Source organism: Numenius arquata, chromosome Z, assembly GCF_964106895.1.
Source record: "Numenius arquata chromosome Z, bNumArq3.hap1.1, whole genome shotgun sequence".
In the NCBI taxonomy this organism is placed as follows: Eukaryota; Metazoa; Chordata; class Aves; order Charadriiformes; family Scolopacidae; genus Numenius; species Numenius arquata.
In genome coordinates, this window is record NC_133616.1 from 50,775,402 (window position 1) to 50,797,072 (window position 21,671).

General features: G+C 37.5%; 1 protein-coding gene across 3 annotated transcripts in view; it reads right to left on the minus strand.

Annotated features, from left to right (window-relative positions):
• LNPEP (leucyl and cystinyl aminopeptidase) overlaps nt 1-21,671 on the minus strand; it is a 65,705-nt gene that overhangs the window by 33,441 nt on the left and 10,593 nt on the right. Inside the window, exons 2-4 of one of the 3 annotated variants that reach the window (XM_074165743.1) lie at nt 11,598-11,704; nt 8,003-8,843; nt 4,083-4,221 (exon numbers count right to left, since the gene is read on the minus strand). In XM_074165743.1, the coding sequence (XP_074021844.1) occupies nt 4,083-4,221; nt 8,003-8,820 (957 nt within the window). In that variant the 5' untranslated portion in view covers nt 8,821-8,843; nt 11,598-11,704. Of the gene's footprint in view, nt 1-4,082; nt 4,222-8,002; nt 8,854-11,597; nt 11,705-18,017; nt 18,028-21,671 lie in introns of those variants that run through there. The other 2 variants (XM_074165745.1, XM_074165744.1) reach the window with 2 other exon arrangements.

Below are 21,671 nucleotides of genomic sequence, written 5' to 3' on the forward strand. Positions count from 1 at the left end.
TAGTAATGATCTCACCAATGCAATATACTTCTATACAACATAATCCTCTTATTCAATTTCCACATTTCTTTCTTTATGCATGCAAGAATCAACTCGCTAACCTGTACTTATTGCACTGGGAGCCCACACTACCTAACAGAATACCTAATCCAGACTAAATCTGAAATGTAAGAATTCAGCATGTGCTAGAGCACTTGTGAGATCAGTGACAAAAAAACATAAAATAAATCATAAAAACATGCCAATTAAAAGAACCTTTTTGTATAAAAATGTGCACCATCACAAGAGAACTCACTGATAAGAAGCGTTGAGTATAAAAATGTGTACCATTACAAGAGAACTCACTGATAAGAAATGCTGTTGAGGTAGCATACTATTTCACAGAAACTCTTGTGTCTAAAGTCTTTATTTGTATGGTCACAAAAATAAGAATGTTATTGTAATTCAGGCGTGCAAGTTATCTTGACAAATTACAAAACCCAAAGGAACCACTTCTGAACCCATTAACAGATGGTAAGTCTGGACGTCATACAACAACAAAAGAGGAATTACACAGTACCAAATTATCAGGGCATAAATTTGGGAGACAAAACAAAGGAAAATAATATTGTTTGCAGTAAAACCACAAATAAGTGTTTATACACTTATTGCAGTATTAACACAAATAAGTGTTTATACACTCATATCACTTATCTCTTAGATCTTGGAGATATTGCCCATTAGCAAAACTATCAATTCACTTGCTCTGTGTGTAATCCTGGTAAATTCTAATTAAACCTGACCTGCTCTTTTGATACAAGAACTCGCATTTGATCCCCAGCTCTATACTTACTACTTCATTACTTTTACTTTTACTACTGAAGTAGTATACTTACTACTTCATTACTTAAATATTATCTTTGTTCTTCAACTGGAAGCTTTCTCAAATCTTTATCCATCATACAGATGATGTAACAGCCAATTTTTAAACAGAGACAGAACCAGCAGAAGAAAATGCAGATGAAATTTTTAATATGCTCTTAAACACATACAAGCTCAGTAAATGTTACAAAGAGAAAAAGAGTGGACAAACAGAAAGTTCAGCGAAAAGGGTCTGATAACAATAAGAAATACAGCAAGACAGAGAAGATGGGTTAAAAAGCAGAGAAGCAGAGGATGGAAAAGCCTGACAAGATGAGAAGGAAGGAGATTGTCAGCTTGAAGGAAGCACAGAACCTTCCACCTATGGCAGTATGCAAGGCAGAAGAGGAAGAAGCAGATCTGAAGCTAATTCTAGTGGTATGACAAATAGTAGTGAGAGTCAAAACACCAGAAAAGATGAAGGAGAGGCATGATGTAATTTAAAAGGGAATTCATGATGCAGGAGTGGCACGAGTCATTGGAAGAACAATTCTGTGTACAGAAAGATAGGTAGGGAAAAAATGGTTTCCCTATGCAGTACAGGAACAGCCAAACAGTATATATCTAATGTGACCAACAGGGAAAATTTGTAACACCAATGTTTAAGACGATACAAATGTGCAACACCAACCCAGTTTTCACTGCAAGTAGAAGGGGTATACAAGGTCACATCTCCTGAATGTCAATTTATCAAATGGCTTCCTATCTCCTTAGAAAATGACCAATGCAATGAATGCTGCTCTGGAGCAAGAAAGGCTAGAAACTTAAATGTAAATGAGTCCTGAAGTAAGGAGAAAGAAAGCGAAGCATGAATGACCTCACAGTAAAGGCAGCTCATTAGTATGTTCCCTCTGAGTGGATGATTCCTCATCATGCACACATCTCAAGTACACAAAATTAGTATCCACAACACCAAAACAGCTACTGGATGCTTTGTAACAGCATTCAGGGTTGAGAAAGGACAGATGGGATGGGGAGCAGCTCCTTCCTAAGCACAGAACCCCACAGGCACATGCTTTGCAGGACTGTCAAAGCAAGGCAGAAGTTACAGGAGGATACAGACTAAAGCAAGTAACAATCTGTCTTTTCCAGGTTTAATTCATATGTCCTGAGGTGTGAGAGTCAGCTACTTCCAGATAAATTAGAGGAAGGTTCTGTGTCAGCAAATAATAACTCACTAAACAAGAAATACAGAGTTGCCCTTTCAGGCATGTTGGTTTGACCAGTTAAGCCACAATTCTTGGCAACACAGAGCTTGAGCTCTGAGTAGCTTCTCTGCAGAGTCTCTCAGGAAGGCTGAAAAGCCTGCTTATACATATCTACTGACATTGACTGTTTGCTGCATCAAGTGACTCACTTGCATAGTTTGCAGGAAGACACTATTTGAAATCTCAGAGTCTTGCCGAATGCCACAAACACATGCAGTAGTTTCCGAGATAACTACTTCCTGTCCATGTGAAGTTGCATAAACACCTTGCACAAAAGACATGAAATCTGAGTGAAATCATAGGAGAAAGTAAGGAAGGTAATGGAGGGGCTACATTAAATGACTCAATGGAGCATTTACTGAAAAAGGCAGCTTGGATGTTCTGCACACCCACATATGGTGGGAAACAAACGAAGGAGGTAGATATGCCTGCTTGCTACCGTGAGGGCTCCTGCTTATTTTCTGGAGAAGTCTATTACCACATTGGGCATTAGCAGACATACTAAAGGACAGTAGACAGCTAATTGCTACTGTAGCAATTACAGTAGCACCTAGCAACCCCAGGAAACAACCTCCTTGCTCTTGAATTGTCCCCAACCAGTTTCCTTCAATAGCCAACCACAAATTACAGTGAAGAAGTTGATGGCTACTTTGCCTCCACTCCATCTACAAAACACTATCAGTTAAAGCTTGCAACCAAGATGCTAGATGCCAGAGATATACGAGATAATTCTGTCTCAAGTTATAGGGATTAAAGTTGTCACAGAATATCCTTTATCGTCTTTATAATGATGTTATCAGAGATGAGCAACAGAACATACAGGATCAGAGTAGCAATAAACATTCTATGGTACTGTGGGGCAACAGAAGAGCTGAGAAGAAAAATGTTCTTGGTCTTTCAGAGAACACATCAGCATCTTTCAGAGTACCCATCATCTGTGGAAGTTACACTGAAGAATAGGATAGATTTTTGGCAACTATGTGCAATAAACTCAGCAATGTTCGCTGCACACATGCAGCAACGGTAAACCATAGTTTACTTTTTGTACATGAAGAACTATGGAAGCTGAGGAAAGTTGCCTTAGCCACTTGTTCAACTCCTAGCAGATGAAAGTGAGCAAGTACCTTTTCTTGTTTACATAAAACAGAAGATTTGTCCAGCAGAGTCTGCTTCTTTTTTCAGTGAAGAAAAGAGCAGCAAATAAAGTGCTCTTAGGCCTGGATATAAACTTTGGATGTAAAATTAATGAGTTTCTGTTGGGTTATAAATGGTGGTAATGTTTCGATAACACCGGACCTAGTTCAGACACAGACTAGGTAATAAGTTAGTCTTGCTGGTCTGTCTGCCTGGTTTAGGCTTCTATAAAGGTTTCTCCAAAGACTTAATGGCATAAAGCATCACCATAAAATTCAGATAAGCTCTTACAAGATGTCACCTGAAGGAATTTCAGATCCCTCATTCATATTCTGGGGTTGTCTCTGTATTCATACTCTATGTCCCCTCGTTTAGGCTCAAAAGCTCATCCTTCAAGATCAGGCACATCTTTCACAGAGACTGTTGCTAGTTACACAAACTATTGATAAAGATATTCCAGTATTATGCACATGTGCCGTATCAGCAAACATAGAAAACTCAAAAGCAAATCTTAAGGGCTATTGAGACTGATGTAGCCAACAACAAAACTAAAAAATAGGTTCCTTTAAATTCAACAGGAATCCCTCCCATAGCCACTCAACTGTCCCTACAATAACATCCTAGACTGTGCAGTGCATCAAACAGTTGTTTTCTCTACAAAGTTACTTGGTTTAAGTCTTTGAGGAACAGATAATTGTTTTATTATAAATTCACACAGTTTATAGCTTATCCACTCAAGTCAATCCCCTGGACTCTAATGCAACAAAAACATAATGCAAAGCACTTAAACAGATTACCTATGCAGCAGCTTTACTAAAATTCCTCTACAAAAGCAGGTACCTTTGGCATATTTGACAGAGTAGAAAGATTCTCATCCCTTTTGATCTTGATTAAAAAAGTAGCTTTAAATGCTGGTTCATCAAAGCATGGAAAAGCAGACCTTGCTGCCAGAGGTTCGAACTGAGTTGCTGCAAACCACCTAATGGGAAGAGTAGAGAAGAGCAAATTAAAAATTATGAAAAGGATAAATGTCATTTTATTATGACAGAACAGCCATTTTCCCTCCAAACCTTGTAACAGCTTGTTATGGGAGAAGCTTTCTGAATGGTAGATTTATTCCAGTCAGAATAAATTTTTCATTAACAAAAGGTTTTTTAAAACCAAAAAAATGTATTTATTTGAGGACTAATCTGCTTGGCTGATTTTTGCTTTCTTAGCAAAGAAGAATACAAGTGGAATAACACAATTGCAGAGCAATCATGAATATGTAAGCCAGCTAGTTTCCACTAAGAGAGAACAAAAAGGAGATTGAAAAATTAAATTAGTGAGCACGTCCACTAAATGAAAGGTTTGAAACCTCAGCAACAGATGGGACTACAAGGAAGCTTTTTCATCTAATTGTCATGCTTCCTTTTGCAGATGCTCCCACAGTTCATCTAATTGTATGCCTGCTCCCTTTGCTGGCTAGGAGACGGATTCTGTGTAGGTTCATGTACTGCCCTGTCTCTAATCCAACAGCTAGTCATATCAGAAGAGAAGTTCTCAGAAGTCTACATTATTTCTCCAGTATTCTGATACTAACCAGCTGTAGAGATTACAGCTTTTCCTAGAGAGCATCTCTAACTTGTATTCTGCTCCAGCAAGACAACCCTGGGAGCTCAACAAGAAATTTGCGAATTTAAGCCTTGTATTTACCGGAGCTAAACACATTGCTTTTATCTTATGTTTGGTTTGGGGCAGGGTTTTTTGTCTGCATTTTTTTGTTTGATTTTTTTAAAACCTACTGCCAAGCTGCCCACAAGTTTTGGGGGTTTTACTTTTCTTCTGCAACATTATTGGACCTGCAAATTTTCTGACGAGGCACACTGCTGACAATTCATAATATTAATCTCCATGCCTGCTTTCTACTTCTTACTCATCTCTTCCCTTTCACCAATAATCTTGAAGTTGGTGCAGTAAGTTTCTTTCTCTTTTTTTCCCCTTAACCTTAAGATGTTACAAAAGAAAAACAAACAATAAAGAACCATTCTGCATAAAAATATATATATAAGGCACAACTTTTTATTTTTTATATTTGCATCTGGCAACAGTGAGTTATTCTGCCATTTGATAATTTTAATGTTTTTGTTGGAATATGGAAAATCTTCAAAAGAAAGTAAAACTAAACTAGAAGAAATTACATTTTCTTGTAAAGCAGCTTGATACCTTGAGTTTTATACAGGAAATACAATAACAATAGAGGTTATCAAAGGAGCCTGCATTTGTAAAACCGCTGACATTAAGCATACAGAGACAAAGCCCCTGGATATAGAAGAGATAGGCAAGGCAACGGAAATGAAGATATCAATGAGGAGTTATCTGAAAAGGATTTATGAAAAATGTGCAAGCATGTGCTACATCCTGCTCCTGAACAAAAGCTGGTAACACTGGACTGAAAGGAGACAAAATCTCAAGAACTTACTGACCAATCATCTTTTTCCTCTGTGAACACTTACACATTCTCTTTATACTACAGTAAATACAAGGAGAAAATAAAGCTTCAGCTACATCAGAATAGGAAAACCAAGAAAATTCAAAAAGAGGCTAATCAGTCAAGTGATTTTTGCCTTCTACACTTACTATATTCTTACTCCCACTTCATGGTAATGCGTGTTTTTAATGTTTGTGATAAGCTACTTAACTCTATTTAATTTCATCTTGTGGTTAGTTCTCTCTGATGCAATCTACACCCTTTGCGACTCTTTATTACCCAATGCATTCCACAACAAAGGGACAACTTGTGGCATTTTTGTTATGATGATGGAATTTTGAAGCCTATCAGCAGTTTCCCAAGTGGCAAGAGATTCTCTCTAATGATAATCCATACACTATAATGTTTTAGTATATGCTCAGGAACAGGCCTTTCATAAGAGGCTGATCACCAGCACTTTATTTGGGGGATATGAACAGCCATCTACATTTGCACTTCTGTAAAACACACCCAACCTCACCAGAGAGGCAGGCAAACTGAAACAGATCAGCAATCCTTCAACCCAAATTTATTTCTTAAAATTCTTGCTTTCTTCAAGAAAGCCCCTTAGCCTACCTCACAGGAGGACCAACAGGAACACATGGGAGTGAAGAGGAGAGAGTTGCTGCCGTATCTGTTACTAATCAATTCAGAAAACCCCTTAATGTTGCACAGTTCATGGCAACGTACCAGGTTTTGCATATATTTGAAAACAATTGTTACAGCTAACTTATTTTCTTGTACACTTCAGCACTAGACATAGACCCACTAGGATCCAGATAAAGAGAGTTTTAAAGGCAATCTGTGAGTAAACTTTAGAAAAACAAGCAAGTTTTGGTTAAAATGTATGTTGCTAGTAAGAGAGGCTTGCTGAACCCGAAACAAAATATCCTGGGTTTTTATTTAGAGAATAGAATAGAAATACATCTTTCTTGTGTTACGCAGCTTCCTAACAGTTTATGAAATCATCTTTATACCCAGTATCTTGTTTTACTTATTTTTTTAAAGATGAGCTATCATTGAGGGACTTAAATAATTCAAACACTAGCAGCATATAGTTATCACATCTCACTGCAGAGAGAATTATTATGACCAAGTTTACCACACTTCTGCTTTATTCTTCAAGGAGTCTCATTGAAAAAGTTTGCAACAGCTCATTGAAGGGTCTTGTTTTAAGCAACTGAAAGTAAACACAATCTCAGCGTGATCCTCTCCCCAGAGAATAATTTCAAGTCCATATTGTCAATTTGAAAAAGGTTGGGTTGGCGGTGCTAACTGTAAGTTCTGCCATCCCGTTTCAGGAAACAAAATCTACCTTTCCATACAAGCTCTCTGTAGTTGCAAAGACTTGCAAATACTGATAACACTGTTTTTTCTTGCTTTTTCCCTTGCATCCCATTTAACTTTTTCTTTTTTAAGCTTTAGATCTTAGCATTTCTTAGCACAAGCTGGTAAATGTTTTATGTCTTTACTCTAGTTAGCGGTAGTTTTATGGCCCCTTCAAAACTACTTTCCTGTCATACTGGTATTTCTATCTTTTGTTTATTGCACTGTTGTTTCTAGAAAACCTGCATGGACAATTACATGCCAACAAAGGTATGAACACTCCTAAGTACATGACCAGTGTAATGCCCATTTGAAGCAGGTAGTGGTGGGTGGCGATTTCATTAATCTTCTTGGTAGACAGCACTGATTTACTCTATTTGAAAATGAGTGTGATGTTTCCCTTTTGTCCAGTCACTGAGGACTTTGCCTGACCACCATGACTTTTCAAATGTGATTGAGAGCAGCTTGGCAACTGCATCTGGCAGTTCCCTTCGGACTATGGCATGGATCTCATTGGGGCCCGTGGACTGGTGTACATTCAGGTTCCTCAGATGGTCTTGAAACTGACCTTCTTCTACAATGGTGGGACTTTGTTACCCCAGTCCCTGCCTTGAGACTCAGTGATTCAAGAGATGTGGGTAGAATTTCCAAACACAGTAAGTAAAAACTAAACAAAAAGCCACACTATAGCTACCTGCAACACTGTACTGCACTACATTTAACTGACGGAGATGCTGCTCCAACTTAATGAATTCATCCATGAAAAACATTTTTCAGGTGGATTAATCAGGAGATTAAAGATTGATTTTGCTCAACAGGAATCAGTCGCAAGAAACATCCAATAGAAAAAGAAACCCTTGTTATTTCTATTATCAAAGCACAATCTAGAAGTAACATAATAGAGGAGCTGTATTTGTGGACATACCTTTGCTTAGAATTCTCATCCTGGTAAGAAATTTTGTAAAAGCCATAATAGGTATCTGATAAATTAGATGAATATTCTATGTTGACAGTATAATTCTGTCCTACAAGGAGAGCCTCAGGAGCCATGATTGCAATCTGGTCATGCAATGGATATTCCAGGAATTCAACTGGCTTTGCTTGATGCCCTCCTGCTGAAGTAATGGTTGCCTTTGTGATATTGAGTCCTGAGCTGTGAAGTACAATCTTCCAAGTTACCTGGACTATGTTAACCACTATCTTTACTGAGCCTGCAAATTTCAGAGTAGTTAGGTTTGGCTGCAAGACAAGATCATAATGCAGTGGTACAACATCAGTAGGAAGTCTAATTTTTGCCCATGGAAATACTTTTCCATTGCTTGCCAAAGGGTATATTAGTTCCATTGTATGATTTTTTTTATGGCAGCCTTCTTTGGTAAAGGTACATTTGGGAAGAAGATAAATCACCATTATTAATGAAACTGCAATCACAAGAACAACTGTGCAAACCACCACGGTCCTCGTAGAGGGCACTGAACATGATCCATTTGGATTTTGCCTATAGACAGACATGTTATTCCGGAGATTCGTGCTTCTGTTCATGAAGGACATCCCCAGCAATTTTGCTGATGACTCATAATCCTCTTCATCATCGTCCATTTCATGCTCTCCAAGGCCACGCACCAAGAGCCGGGAGCTCCTTGGTTCATATTCCACTTCATCAGGCTCCAGGGGATGTAAACAAGGCTCTTTTGCCAAGTCAACCACATCAGGCTCTTCTTCAAACATACTGTTTTCAATCATATTCCTGGGTAACTGAATTCGATCTGAAAAAGACAAGACCATATGTTACATGATAAAAAAAAGGCATGATTATAATACGTCAAAGATAGCTTCCTGAACTACAGAATGAGAAACACTTTTACAGCACATAAGATCAAGAGGTTTGTTTCCAGAAAACATTTCTGTGCTTTTCTGCATACTGTAATTTTTCATTTGGTATCTTCAAAAGGATGCTTCCGTTGCACATACTCAATAACACAACTTGCACCATACTGGGGATCAGCTATATGACTGCATAGCACTCCCAGTTCATTGATGTCAGTGCCTTGGTTACATTTCCTCTGCCCCAGTAAACTATACTTGTATTCAACTAAATTTCTTAAGATAGAATATTCTTTATGTTTCCAGGTATAGCACAGGCAGCCAATACAGTTCCGGAGGTGTTTCTCAATATGCTAGTTAATGAGTTCTTTAATAGGGGAGAAAACCTGCCAATGTGCTGGCAGCCACACAAATAATATAGCCATTTGATTTTTTTAAATTTCCTTTTTCCTACACACCTTGAAAAAGATAAAAAATATTTCTCACAAAAAATGGTGGTGTAAAAATTACGGTTCCAAGTGACATCTTCATGTAAGATCTAGCTCATACAACCCTTGAAATAACCCGTGCAGGTAGATAAGTTAAATCAGTGCCGATCAGACAGTTTTTCTCCATAAAATTTGTCCTTAATAGGTAACAGATCACTGAACATAAAAAAAGAGTTTAAATTCATACCAAATTTTAAAAGTATCAGATACTCTCATATCCTACATGTAGTTACATTTTAATTAAATTTCTGGTCATGTCTATAACTGTTTATGTAGAAGGTTATCTTTCAGCTAACCTGCTCAGTAGAAAGCGGAAAAAACTGAAAACACTGTTGGAAAGAAGTATATACAGTGAATGGGACATGGACACAAAAAAGTACCTTAGGACCCAGGAACTTTTTTTCATACTGTATTAAATCCAGAGCACTATAAACAGCATAGAAAGGATGTTTATTGGCTTTTGTTAGGACACCACAGAGTTGTCTAGAGAAGAAAACAAGTCAAATAGAAAAAACATCTGTAAGGAGATTTCTCTCCAAAAATCCCATTACCAACTTTTAGGGGCCTTGAAAGTACAGTTAATTTTAATTAGTCCCCTGTCACAGCTTCTATCTAAGGGACAAGACAAAACATTTGTCCAACTGCAAGTCTTCAGAAATTGAATTAAACTATTTCAGAGATTAAAGTCTACTGCTAACTGAACAATAATCACATCACACCTCTATCCTCTACATTCTGTGTTTTCAGAATGAGAAAGACACATTTTTATTTGGATCTAAATATACTGAAAAGTAGGTTGACTTTTATTAATTTCTGACAAGAATGTACATTTTGCCAGTCTATATACAGCCTAGAATATCACTGTTCCTATTATACATCACTGATTTTATCTATATTGCTAAGCTCCCATCTAATAATTGAGGATAGTTTTATACAGAAATAAATTACATGGATAATTTCAGGAATGTAACTATAGATAGATGCCTGATAGGACTTAAAGTGTTGAAACAGATTAGTGGAAGATATTGGGAGGGTAAAGATTTATTATTTGGTAGTAGCCTTTTTTTTTTCCTTTTTTTAAACGATAGATTTCTTTAAGGCTGAAATTCCCAAAGGTTAAAATAAAACATCTTGAAGAAAAGATGGCAGAATCTTTTCAAACTGTATAGATCAAACTCCTCAACATTTACTCTAAAATGTATCGACACTTTCTGTTTCAAGGCCACAAAATCAGAAAACTATAGGGTCAGTAGCTGTAATACTAAAAAGGATGGAACAAGAATTCTTATTCTACCGCACGTTCTACCATGCTTTCCTCTTTGTGCGATATCCGTGTAATAAACCTCTAATGATACTTGTGTGCCACTTATTTCAGAGTTAGACTGACAGACTATTCAAATACCCTCAAAACAAATAATAGCTTAATAAATCAACCTCTTGCATCTCCAACAAAAAACTATTGTGTTACTTCAAAAAAGATCATGCTTGAACATTTCTCCGCAAAGGCAGATAAGAAAATAAAATGCTACCCCACAAAAATCAGTAAGAGGAAGGTGCACTGGTCAATCTGAACAAGCAATGTGGAGATGGATCCAAGCTGGAGTTTAGATCCACCTGCTCACCCTTTGTCGCATTGTAAACTTGCTGCTCTAACTAGGAATAGGATCATAGGGTCAAAGGATACCTGAGGTTGAAAATTACTTCAGAAGGTCATCTACTCCAACCTCCAGGCAAAAGCAGCTTCTACAAGTTTCTGTCTTTATGGCATTTCCCAGTACAGTGCTCATGTTTGAACCTTCAGGTTGTGGTTGTAGTTCACTGGTCTCTACACTGGAGCATGCGCACTCACATGTCAGATTGGAGGCCCCACGGAGTAAAGGAAGAGGATAGAAAGTTACAAGTGAAAACACATAAACTAGTGGACAAAAAGAAGTGGAAAAACAAAGTATTGTGCAACGGAAGCTCTTTTACAATTCCTCTATCCAAGAATAGTTTATCAAGAACTCTCTAAACTGCTTCTAGCAGAGATTCTGTTGATTACTCCCTCAGCTGGTTGCTTTTCAAATCTGCTGGCTAGCTTCAATCAAATTTGAAAACAGACTCAAGACCAATTTTCTTCAAATCCCAACGCAATCCCACCCCAAAGCTGCTGGTGGAAAACACCAAATCAATATCTGCTATGTAGAAAAGGCAGGTATTAAGACTCACATCTTAACCTCTCCAACAGGTAGCAGCCAATCAGTACACAGCTCCAACCTCAGCCATGGCATGTGCTGCTGCATGGCCAGCAAAAGAGGTAGATGACAGGGGAGGCACTGCAGAGGGAAGGAGGAGAAAGATAAAGAGCATAAATCTGGCAGAAAGTAGGCTTCATCAGCTCTGCTGCTCATAGAACAGTTTGCTTTTTGAAGAGCTTATTCTCTAATAAGTTTCTCTAAAGCCAACTATCTAATATTTTCAAAGTTGCATGCAGGCACTAATAATTCTTTTAGTCAAAGACAATTATATAAAAAATCTCAAACTGAAACTAAAATAGAAAAGCTAAACCAGAAGTTAGTTTCAAGGCAATTCACGGCTTTAATACCTGAGACATTCACTTCTAGGAAAACAACAGTTAAAACCAATTTCTATTGAAGTATTTGCAAAAATTGGAAGCAATCAAAGTCTTGGTTGTTCTGTAGTGCTGAAAATCTGTAAGACTAGAACTTTACTGAGATCAAGGGCATCACCAGGCTACTATTCTCCACTGCAAAGCACACAGACAAAATATCAAAAGACTAATTAAGTTATTTATGCTGATATAAGCATTCACAGAAGCATAGAAGAAGTCAGGCTACTTTTTAGAGAGGAACCATGGCAAACGTGTTTAAAGCTTTTACACTCAGATAAACCCTGGACTGCTGGCTTCTTGTTGGTCCACTGGAATTTATAACATATAGTGAATGGAACTCTTACGACCTTTCAGTTTTAACACATGAGCTGCTACATTATGAACAAAAATGGTATTCTTAACTGAAACAAGTCATAAGGAATAAGTAGCAGCCTGAGGAACATGATTGCAGACATCACATTTCAGTGTCCTCTTTCACACCAAGTATGGCCAAAAAGCAAACATTCCCATTGTAAAACATACTAAAAGCACATTAATTCGGATATTCAAGCAGATTAATTCAGATTCCAAATATGACAAAGGAAAAATTAGTATAACTGCAAGACTAGGGAACTTTAAACTGTAAAGAAGTTGCATGGTTCCAGTGAACTACCACTGCCATGCCAGAGGCTGCAGGTGCGCTAGAGGTATTTGTGTTCACGCTAGTTCACAATTAAGGAAGTACTGATCTGAGCTGCTAAAATGCACTATAAAAATTATCTGTCATCAGACATGGCAATTTAAATCTAACTCTAAACACAAGCTTACTGTGAGAGTGAACAAGGAGGTAAAAAAAAGGTCATGGGGACAAATCTTGTTGGTCCCTAATTAGCAGCTAAAAGCTTAAACGCACCCAAGTAAAAGTTATTTTACACAATCTTTCACAAATTTGTAATCTGATTTTCAACAACTTTCTCAGTATGTGATCTATTATCACATCTAGCAGAGAACAGCGTGAATACTCACAGTTTAAAAACAATCCTGAGAAGAGAGGTGAGATTAAAAACTAAATGTGATAGACTAATCCAGAAAGCCAGTACTGCTAATACTGCAACGCTGAAAGAAGGCAAATATTTTCTCAAAAGTGGTGGTTTTGAAAAAGTTTCTTTAGAGCTGCCTCTTGCAACGCTGATGCCCAAAACCCTATTGCAACATATCTTCTTATTACAATATTCAGGGGACCATAACAAGCCTGGTCAGTTGTTTTCTGTAAAGAGGAAAGAGTGCTTAGACACGAAATTCAAATGCAGTTTACAACAGGACAAGCCAACAGTACAATAAGCTTGCTGTATGTACTGTATCCTTTGCTAATGTGAAGGCATCTACAGCCTCAAATAAAAGGAGTGTAGGGAGAGAGAAATGTTCTCTTAATACTCCAAATCTCTCTAAATTGTCCTGACTAAATTTCAAAAGTGTTACTATGGAAGAGCAACATAGCAAACAGTTTTCAACCACCCTTTTCTAAGTTTTTCTGTTAATCCAATTTGGCATAGACCTATCTTTCACATTTACCTAATCAAAGCCATAAATCTATTAGATTATGCTAAACTATTTAGTAGAAACATAATTTTAACAGAATTGTAAAAATTAAAACTATATGCTGAGGCTCTGCGTCTACTCATGTTGTTTACCAGTTCTGCTTAACAGGGAACAAATCATTTTCCACAATTGCAAACTGCAAAACATTAAAGTTTTCATAGAAGAAAGAGAGGAATATTCACTCTTATTTGTGGACTCCATGTTGGACTCATTGCTTGAGCCTTGCTCCAAATCTTTATCTTATTCTCAGCCAAAACTATTGTTGCAGTTATTGTTTCTGCCTTGGCTGAGGAGAAAGAAAGCAGATGGTGAGCCCAAAAGGGAGTTCCAAAACACAGATTCATTTTCACAGATTCATTTTCAAAACAGAGGTGTTTTGAAGAAAACTGAAAGTCTAAATGCTACACTGGAAATCCAAAAGGTGAGAAATATTTCAGAAAGCACAATCTCCTTGGTGGAGACTGCCAATTAAAAATCACTAGTTCCAAACACCAGTGGTTAGAATTTTTATCAATGCAAATAAACATTAGAGTTTAAATCAACAGAAATGAGAATAATAATCGGTATAGATAAGTACAACTTATTATCCAATATGAGAAATAAAATGGCCTTGGCTTGCAAAGAAGTAGAGGTTTAACTGACAACTAAATATCTGAATTAGTAGCCTTTCAAAATGCATACTTAAAACATTTATTGTTAACATTTTCTTAGAAAAAAACTTGGTACTTTTCTAAATGTAAAGATAAAATAAGGCTAGAAACCTTAGTTGATGCTATTTATGAACTGCACAGTCTAACAAATCAGAAAGAGGTTTTGAAACTTCAGCAGAGAAGGAAATGACTCAAATACCGTTACACTCCACCCCACTTAACCACTTCAGCAGATGAAATAAGACAAAAAAGATCAAGAAACAGAAGTGGCAACTTAGAAAATCTACAATATTTTATATCAATTGCTTAAATAAGTAAAGATTTCAAGAATAAAATCATTGAAAGAGATGAATACTGAATACAATGGGTTTTTTGTTTTTCATATTCCCCCGTCCTTTTTATTTAGGCTTCATTCAAATGCATATCTATCTACTACATCCTATTTATAGCTGTCATCTTAAGAGCTTTGGCACAGGATTTGAACACATAGATGATATTATCTCACCATTACGTGACAATCAATTTTTTCCCTTCAAAATTCTAAAAGAATACAAACAATTACCATTGATTAATTCCTGGCTGCATGTGCCAGTAACTGCTCAGTCTACAAGTGCTTAAGAGTAACAAAGCTCCTCCTATCTAAAGCCTTCTTGAGGCTCTTTCTGAACGTTTGGATGCAGCTTCAGTTGCTTTCTGTGTTACCACAATTTCAAAACCTGCTGGTCAAATCAGAAATCACCTCAGTTCTGTGAGAAACCCAGAACATGATCACTCAAATAAAATTGATCTCAGCAAATACGTACATGAAAAGTGCCCTCAAACAATCAAGTACGTAGCAGACTGTAGCAAAAACCACATTAGATAAACTGGCAGTAGTTCTATTAAGTCTTCACACATCTCCAGTCTTATGACCGGTAGCTTGCTTAGGTAAATCATTTTCGCTTCGTGACCTGAAGACTACAGGATTACACAAGAGACACTTAAATCAACTGGCTAAAAGCAACTGTACTGGTAGTTAACCTTCACTTGATTTAAACTGTAATTCCCTGTTGATGCAGCATCAGCAGCTATGGAAGGAAAGACACGGTGCATACATATGAGGTAGAGTCTAGCTCTTAAAGGGCTAGGTAGAGCAAACAGATAAACAGACCCATTCATCTGCAGAACTGCTTGTCATCCTAATGTTTACGGCCAGTCCAAAAGAATGGGATGGAGCCTCTCAATCCACCTGAACATTGAGTACATAGTACATGTGACACACTTGAAAGGAGACTGCCTCCAAGGTTAGTGCTAGGTGAGCAGCATTCCGTAAATCTGTTTCCAACTGTCCAAGAGTATAAAATTTTGGAAAAAAATTCTGACCAGCTTACAGAAAAAAAAGTTATTTCACATGGTTTACAGACCCTTTAATCTCTTTAGGAATGAGATAATTCCTTTAAAGACTTTGCTCTTATTGTAACTACATTTAGAAATATAAATTGCTCCAGGGGAATCCTTGGCCTAAAGGTTTAGTATGGCATGCAGGTTAGGCTGCAGTGAGAGTAGAACCCTCCGGTGACAGCTGTAGAGTCAGAAACATCATTTAAAGGTTTGAGCAGAAGTTAACCAAACAAAAAAGGCTTCTAGTGGCTAAACAGCTCTTGATGCTGTAGGGTAAGTATTACAAAATTTCCTCTACTCAAGTGTGTTCTGTCTAATTTCTGAAATTGCTCATGGAGACAACAGAAAAATAAAATCAAAAGCTGAGATTAGCAACAGCTGTCTTATGTTACCAGGTCTGTTAAAGATACAGGCTTCTCTCCTCTTTGTGAAAAAGAGGTTTAAAAAAAGAGATGTATTACTTGATAGTTCAACATTTATCTTTTCTGAGATGAATTATTTTAAATCTTCTCAGCCCAAGTAAAAACAGCGTCTCATTTACACACATTCCTCTATGGAACAGATATTTTTAACACCCTCAAAATTTCTTCTGAAACAGTAATGCAATGTCTTGTGTTTGTTGACCCTTCTCCCCTGTCCCATAGTGCCATTTTTTAATTTTCATGATATGTGAATTCCAACTACAGCAGAACAACAAAAATACTCAGAAGACTATCTGTTACTGACTTTTCCACTTTTCAGCTTTTGTCGCTGTTCAATTTAAAACTTACAGAGCTTGCTCATAAAGATTTCTATATTTATCAGTTCAAATACATCAAATGTGGGAAAAGAGTGTTCTATTAAATAAAAAATAAAAAAAAAAAAAAAAGAAAGAAAGAAACAAGCAAACAGAACTCTGAAATTACCTTGTTGCTGAAAAACAAAAGCCACAATTTGGAGGCTTGATAGGCAACTTCATCATTTGCATGTCAATGTCTAGCTCTCCAGAGTCTGAGTTACTGTATGGGCTTAGGGTCAAAACATCAAACAAGTGTAACCTACACATTCAGTTCCTGTGATGAAAATTTTTCTGGAAAAACTTTGACTATCGGTAAGCATTTTCTCTTCATAGGATTTAAAACAAAGAGCTACTTTGGCTCAACGTACTACTTCATCAACTCAAAAACCCACTGTTATATGTTCAAGATGAAGGAACTCTAGTCAGTATAAAGATTTGTTTTCTTTCTGACTTTTCTAGTCAGTATAAAGATAATGTTTTCTTTCTAGTTGTTCTTTCTAGAAAGTAAATTCTTATTTGGTTAAATCTGGTTTGGGGTAATTATTTTCTTTCTGATCTGTCAACAGGTACATTAGTCTAAATCTAAAGGAGATGAAATAACAGGGGCAAATTTAGAGGCAAAATGCTGAGTTAAGTTATTTAATTGTATGACAGTTCACATTCAAGATAAAGGATTTCCAGTTTTATATCAAATTTCAATTACACATTCTGGAGGGGGGGAACCACAAAACCAAGCCAAGAGTTAATTAAGAAGGAAATTTTTCAAGTTACTTAGTCACTAAAGACTGGGAGGTGACACCTGGAAATAATGAACTCTCCTTTTTAAAGTGAGGGACAGAAATCATTACAATGTTTTCTGAACAAAAGACTGTGTTTAATAATTTTCTAATAATATGATTATTAAATATAGATAGATTTTCTATAAATAAAATAAATTCTGATGTTATGTAAATATAATTGCATAAATAAAATACTAAGTGAAGTTAATTACAGTTTGCTCTCATGCAAGAGTCACAAAATTTAGAAAGTTTTAAAACAAAAAGTTTAAGTACAGAATTGTATTTCAATTTTCCCTCTACTGGTTTGTTAGATAATGAAACTATCAAAATACAATATATTGGAAGCATGTCCTGCTAACTACCAGGATCTTGTAGGGGTGATAAAGGTGACAAGCAGGTTGATTCTTCTGAATTACTTCCATGTTGTAGAGTTGCAAACTGCACAGCACTGTGTCTTCAGAGGGTGCAGTGTAATAAAACCCCAAAGGCAGTGTCTGGGCACAGCTGATGGGCAGTAATGGTCTTGTGAAGAAGTATAGTCTGGCTTCAGCTGAGCTTCGTAATTCCTGCTGCCTTCATAATCCAAGGGGAAATGGTTAGCAACCTGATACACCACCTAGACATGCACAAGTCTATGAGGTCAGATGGGATCCACCCAAGGGTACTGAGAGACCTGGCAGAAGTGCTCACCAAGCCACTTGCCATCATTTATCAGCAGTCCTGACTAATCAGGTGTGGTGGTGCAACTTCCCTCTGCCACCAGGCCACTCGGTGCTTGGCACAATTTTCCCCCACCTGGGCCACATACCAACCTAACGTTAAGTCAGGCATGAATTGCAAAAGGCAATGGACCAGAATGTAAAGACACCCTCTCAACACACCTGGATCCTGCTTCCCCTATCACTTGGGGCCAGTAATGAGAATCAATCACCCTCTGACAGCCTAGGTACACCTATTACCTGGGTCATGGCCCAAAGGGGGTGATACCAGAACTTCAATATCTAGCAAGTTCTGGGCCTGTGCAACTGGTGGAAAGTACCAGAATATTTCATTGTCCAACTGGGGCCAAAATGGAAAAGTAACTGATGAAAGTCAATTATCTCGGACCCTATAAACACTGACTCTAAGCAAGAACTTTGAGCTCTCGTGCAGTGGGTTGTGACCAGCATCTCCCCTAATTTGGGACACCTCTCAAGTATAAACCTCCCGAGGTTTAAAGACTGCTGGCAAAGCTGATGAAGCACCAGGGTGAAGTCAAATTTCTCAAGACTCAATTATTGCCCATTGAGGAATGCTGATGTACTGTATTTACCCTAAACTCGAGAAGAGGGAGATTTTAACTATAGGCTAGCCTCTTCCATGTATCTCTCTACCAATCTATGCATTTGAATATACATACTTGCCTTCATGAGTGTGCGTGTCCACGTATTTCACTGGATCCAAATATTTCTAGTGGGAGGTGTCCCTGCCCATGGCAGGGGGGTTGGAACTCAATGATCTTTAAGGTCCCTTCCAACCCCAACCATTCTATGATTCTATGATTTCTGTATGTGTGTATGGAACTGAAAGAGGTACACATTGGCTCACTGGAGTTGCCCGCTGTGAAGGGAGTCTAGCTCTAACAGTTAAAGACTCAGGTGGTGTGTGTGCAACTCCTAGAATGGTGTGTGTTTGAACATTTTATGTTTATACATATGTGTATATACATATCTCTATATTGATTCAGAATACCTTGTAATAAGTTAGTGTGAATCTTGTAATTCTTGAATCTGTAGTTAAGTCACTGTTCTAATTATAACATATTTGCCTGAATCACCTTGTTAATCCTCTCTCCGTGGTGTTGGGGAAGGTTTGGAGAAGACTATCCTGAGCGCCATTATACAGGTTTTGGTCGATAGCCAGCTGAATATGAGCCAGCAGTGTGCCCAGGTGGCCAAGGAGGCCATTAGCCTCCTGGCTTGTATCAGAAATAGTATGGCCAGTACGACCAGGAAAGTCATTGTTCCCTTGTACTCACCGCTGGTGAGACTGTACCTCAAATACTACGTTCAGCTTTGGACCCATCACTACAAGAAAGATACTGAGATGTTGGAGTGTGTCCAAAGAAGAGCAACGAAGCTGGTGAGGGTCTAGAGCCCAAGTCTTACGAGAAGCAGCTGAGGGAGTGGGGTTGTTTCGTCTGGAGAAAAGGAGGCTGAGGGAAGACGTTATTGCTCTCTACAACTACCTGAAAGGAAGTTGTAACGAGGTGGGGGTCTGGCTTTTCTCCCAAGTAACAAGTGAGAGGATAAGAGGAAATAGTCTCAAGTTGCACCAGAAAAATTTTCTTCACTGAAAGGGTAGTAAAGTATTGGAACAGGCTGCCCAGGGAAGTGGTTGAGTCAACATCCCTGGAGTTATTTAAACAACAGGTAGACATGGCACTTAGAGATGTGGTTTAGTGGTGGACTTGGTAATGTTAGGTTAATGTTGGACTCAATGATTTTAAGGGTCTTTTCCATCTTTCTCTGATTCTATGAATTAATTGCTTACCATGGGTATTTTTAACATTACGTATAAGTCTTATAAATCTGACCTAATCAAGTAAATTGCTTAATTTACACAGAATTTCTCAATTTATTTGCTGATGGCACACTGTATTCACAGCTATTAAAACTTGCAGAATGGCACATAGTGAACATCATTGTGCCTATTGCCTGTCCTAATTCATCATTTTAATCTCTAACAGAAAGATACATACTCCTCCCACATCCCACCATCTTTTCCTGGATACCTATGTCCAAGATAATGCAGAGACAGCTCTGTTTTCCATCCTCCTCTTTGTTCCTCTACTCCTTTCAGAGTAGTGGCTCTTGGGCTTCCTATTTCTGCTACCCAGCAGAACATGAAATTATTAAAAATGTGAGCAAGCTCTTCCTACTTCTCCTCTAAGCACTACATCTACAGGTTCACTAGGAGGACTGCGCACCAGGAGCAGTTAACACAGGAATTAACTCGCAATTCCTTAACTTTGGAGCCTGTGATGGTCACAAACCCTTAACCAGCTCTTGCTTTAGTTTCCAAGCAAAGACATAGGATTCATTTAACTTATAATTCCTCCTCTACCTAACTGTCAGCTCTCCCTCTCTGTCACAGTATGTCTTGTCTTGTCATAGCTTGGACATAAATGCCTTAAAACCTTGGAGGAAGCAATAAAAACTTTTCAAGTGGGGAAAAAAGTACTTTAATAACAAATATTAATTTTAAAATTTGCTTTATTCTTCTTCTAAAATACCTCCCAACAGAAGTTACATAGGATTTCTTAAATTTTGCCCATGGACAATTGACTTAAAGCATAGTCAGTAAATAATTCCTGTTGCTATTTTCATAGACACAGCTCACTTGAACACAGAAAAGTCACTTTCAGAAAGAGTAGAAGGGCATTGGCACAGACTCTTGATGATCCCATGCAAAACCCCTGAATATATTGGGAAATCTATGCAAAATCTCATGCTTCGGTGAGTCAGGCAAGCAGTAATGTTTCTATTTTGCTCCCTGATAGAGGGAAGGGAGTGGGAGGAGGAACCTCAAAAAAAAAAAAGAAGCTACATTTATTCAGAGTCTGCATGCAAGCAAATTACTCATCTTAAGGGATTTCTGGCCCTGAAGCTTACAGAAAAACTCCATGCAGTGACACGATGCATGAATCCTATAGAAGACAAGCATAATTTCTTAAATTCAAGACATGCTCAAATCTCTTATTGCCCACATTTATAGGAAAAAAAAAAAAAAAAAAAAGGAAACTGAAAACTTACTTACAAAGTATTGTCTTTGAAAGATACTGCACTTCATTAGTGGAACATTGTGTAAGTACAAACTAAACCTCCATATTTTCAAAACTCTTGCTGCAAACAAAATAGCAAGTTGCTGGTGCAGTAATTAAGGTCACTATCGTCACTTCAATATTGCATTACACTATTTCTTCTTGTGGATAATTATCAACAGGTACATCACACACTAAAAAATTATAGAATTCAACAAAGCAGAGGTTTTTTTAAAGAGGCAGGCTTTTCATCTTAAAATCCTTTCAGCTTGCTCTAAACCATGTATTTCTTTATTTATGATGATTATTTCTTGTCATATCAATTTAGTTCTTCCTTCTATAATGCAAAATAATTCCTGCAGTGTTATGTTTTTGGTTGTCTCCAACTTGTGCATAAAAACCTGTATTACTTGGTTGGGGAGAGGGGGAGGGAGGCATGGGGGAAGCTCATCTTATCTTTTCTAGCAACCTTGTTGAGCAAAGCCTGTATCAGCAAACATGTTAGTTATGCTAAGATTCTGACTTAAGTTTTCCTTCTTCTCTACTATGTCTCCCTAATTGTTCCATGCATTTCAAATTCCTTCTGAGCAATAAAATAATTCAATTCTATACAGGAAAATTATTTGTTGTTACTAAAGAAGAGTACACAATGCTATTCATGTAATTTAAAGTCAGCATCTATCCACAGTAAGAAAACATACATT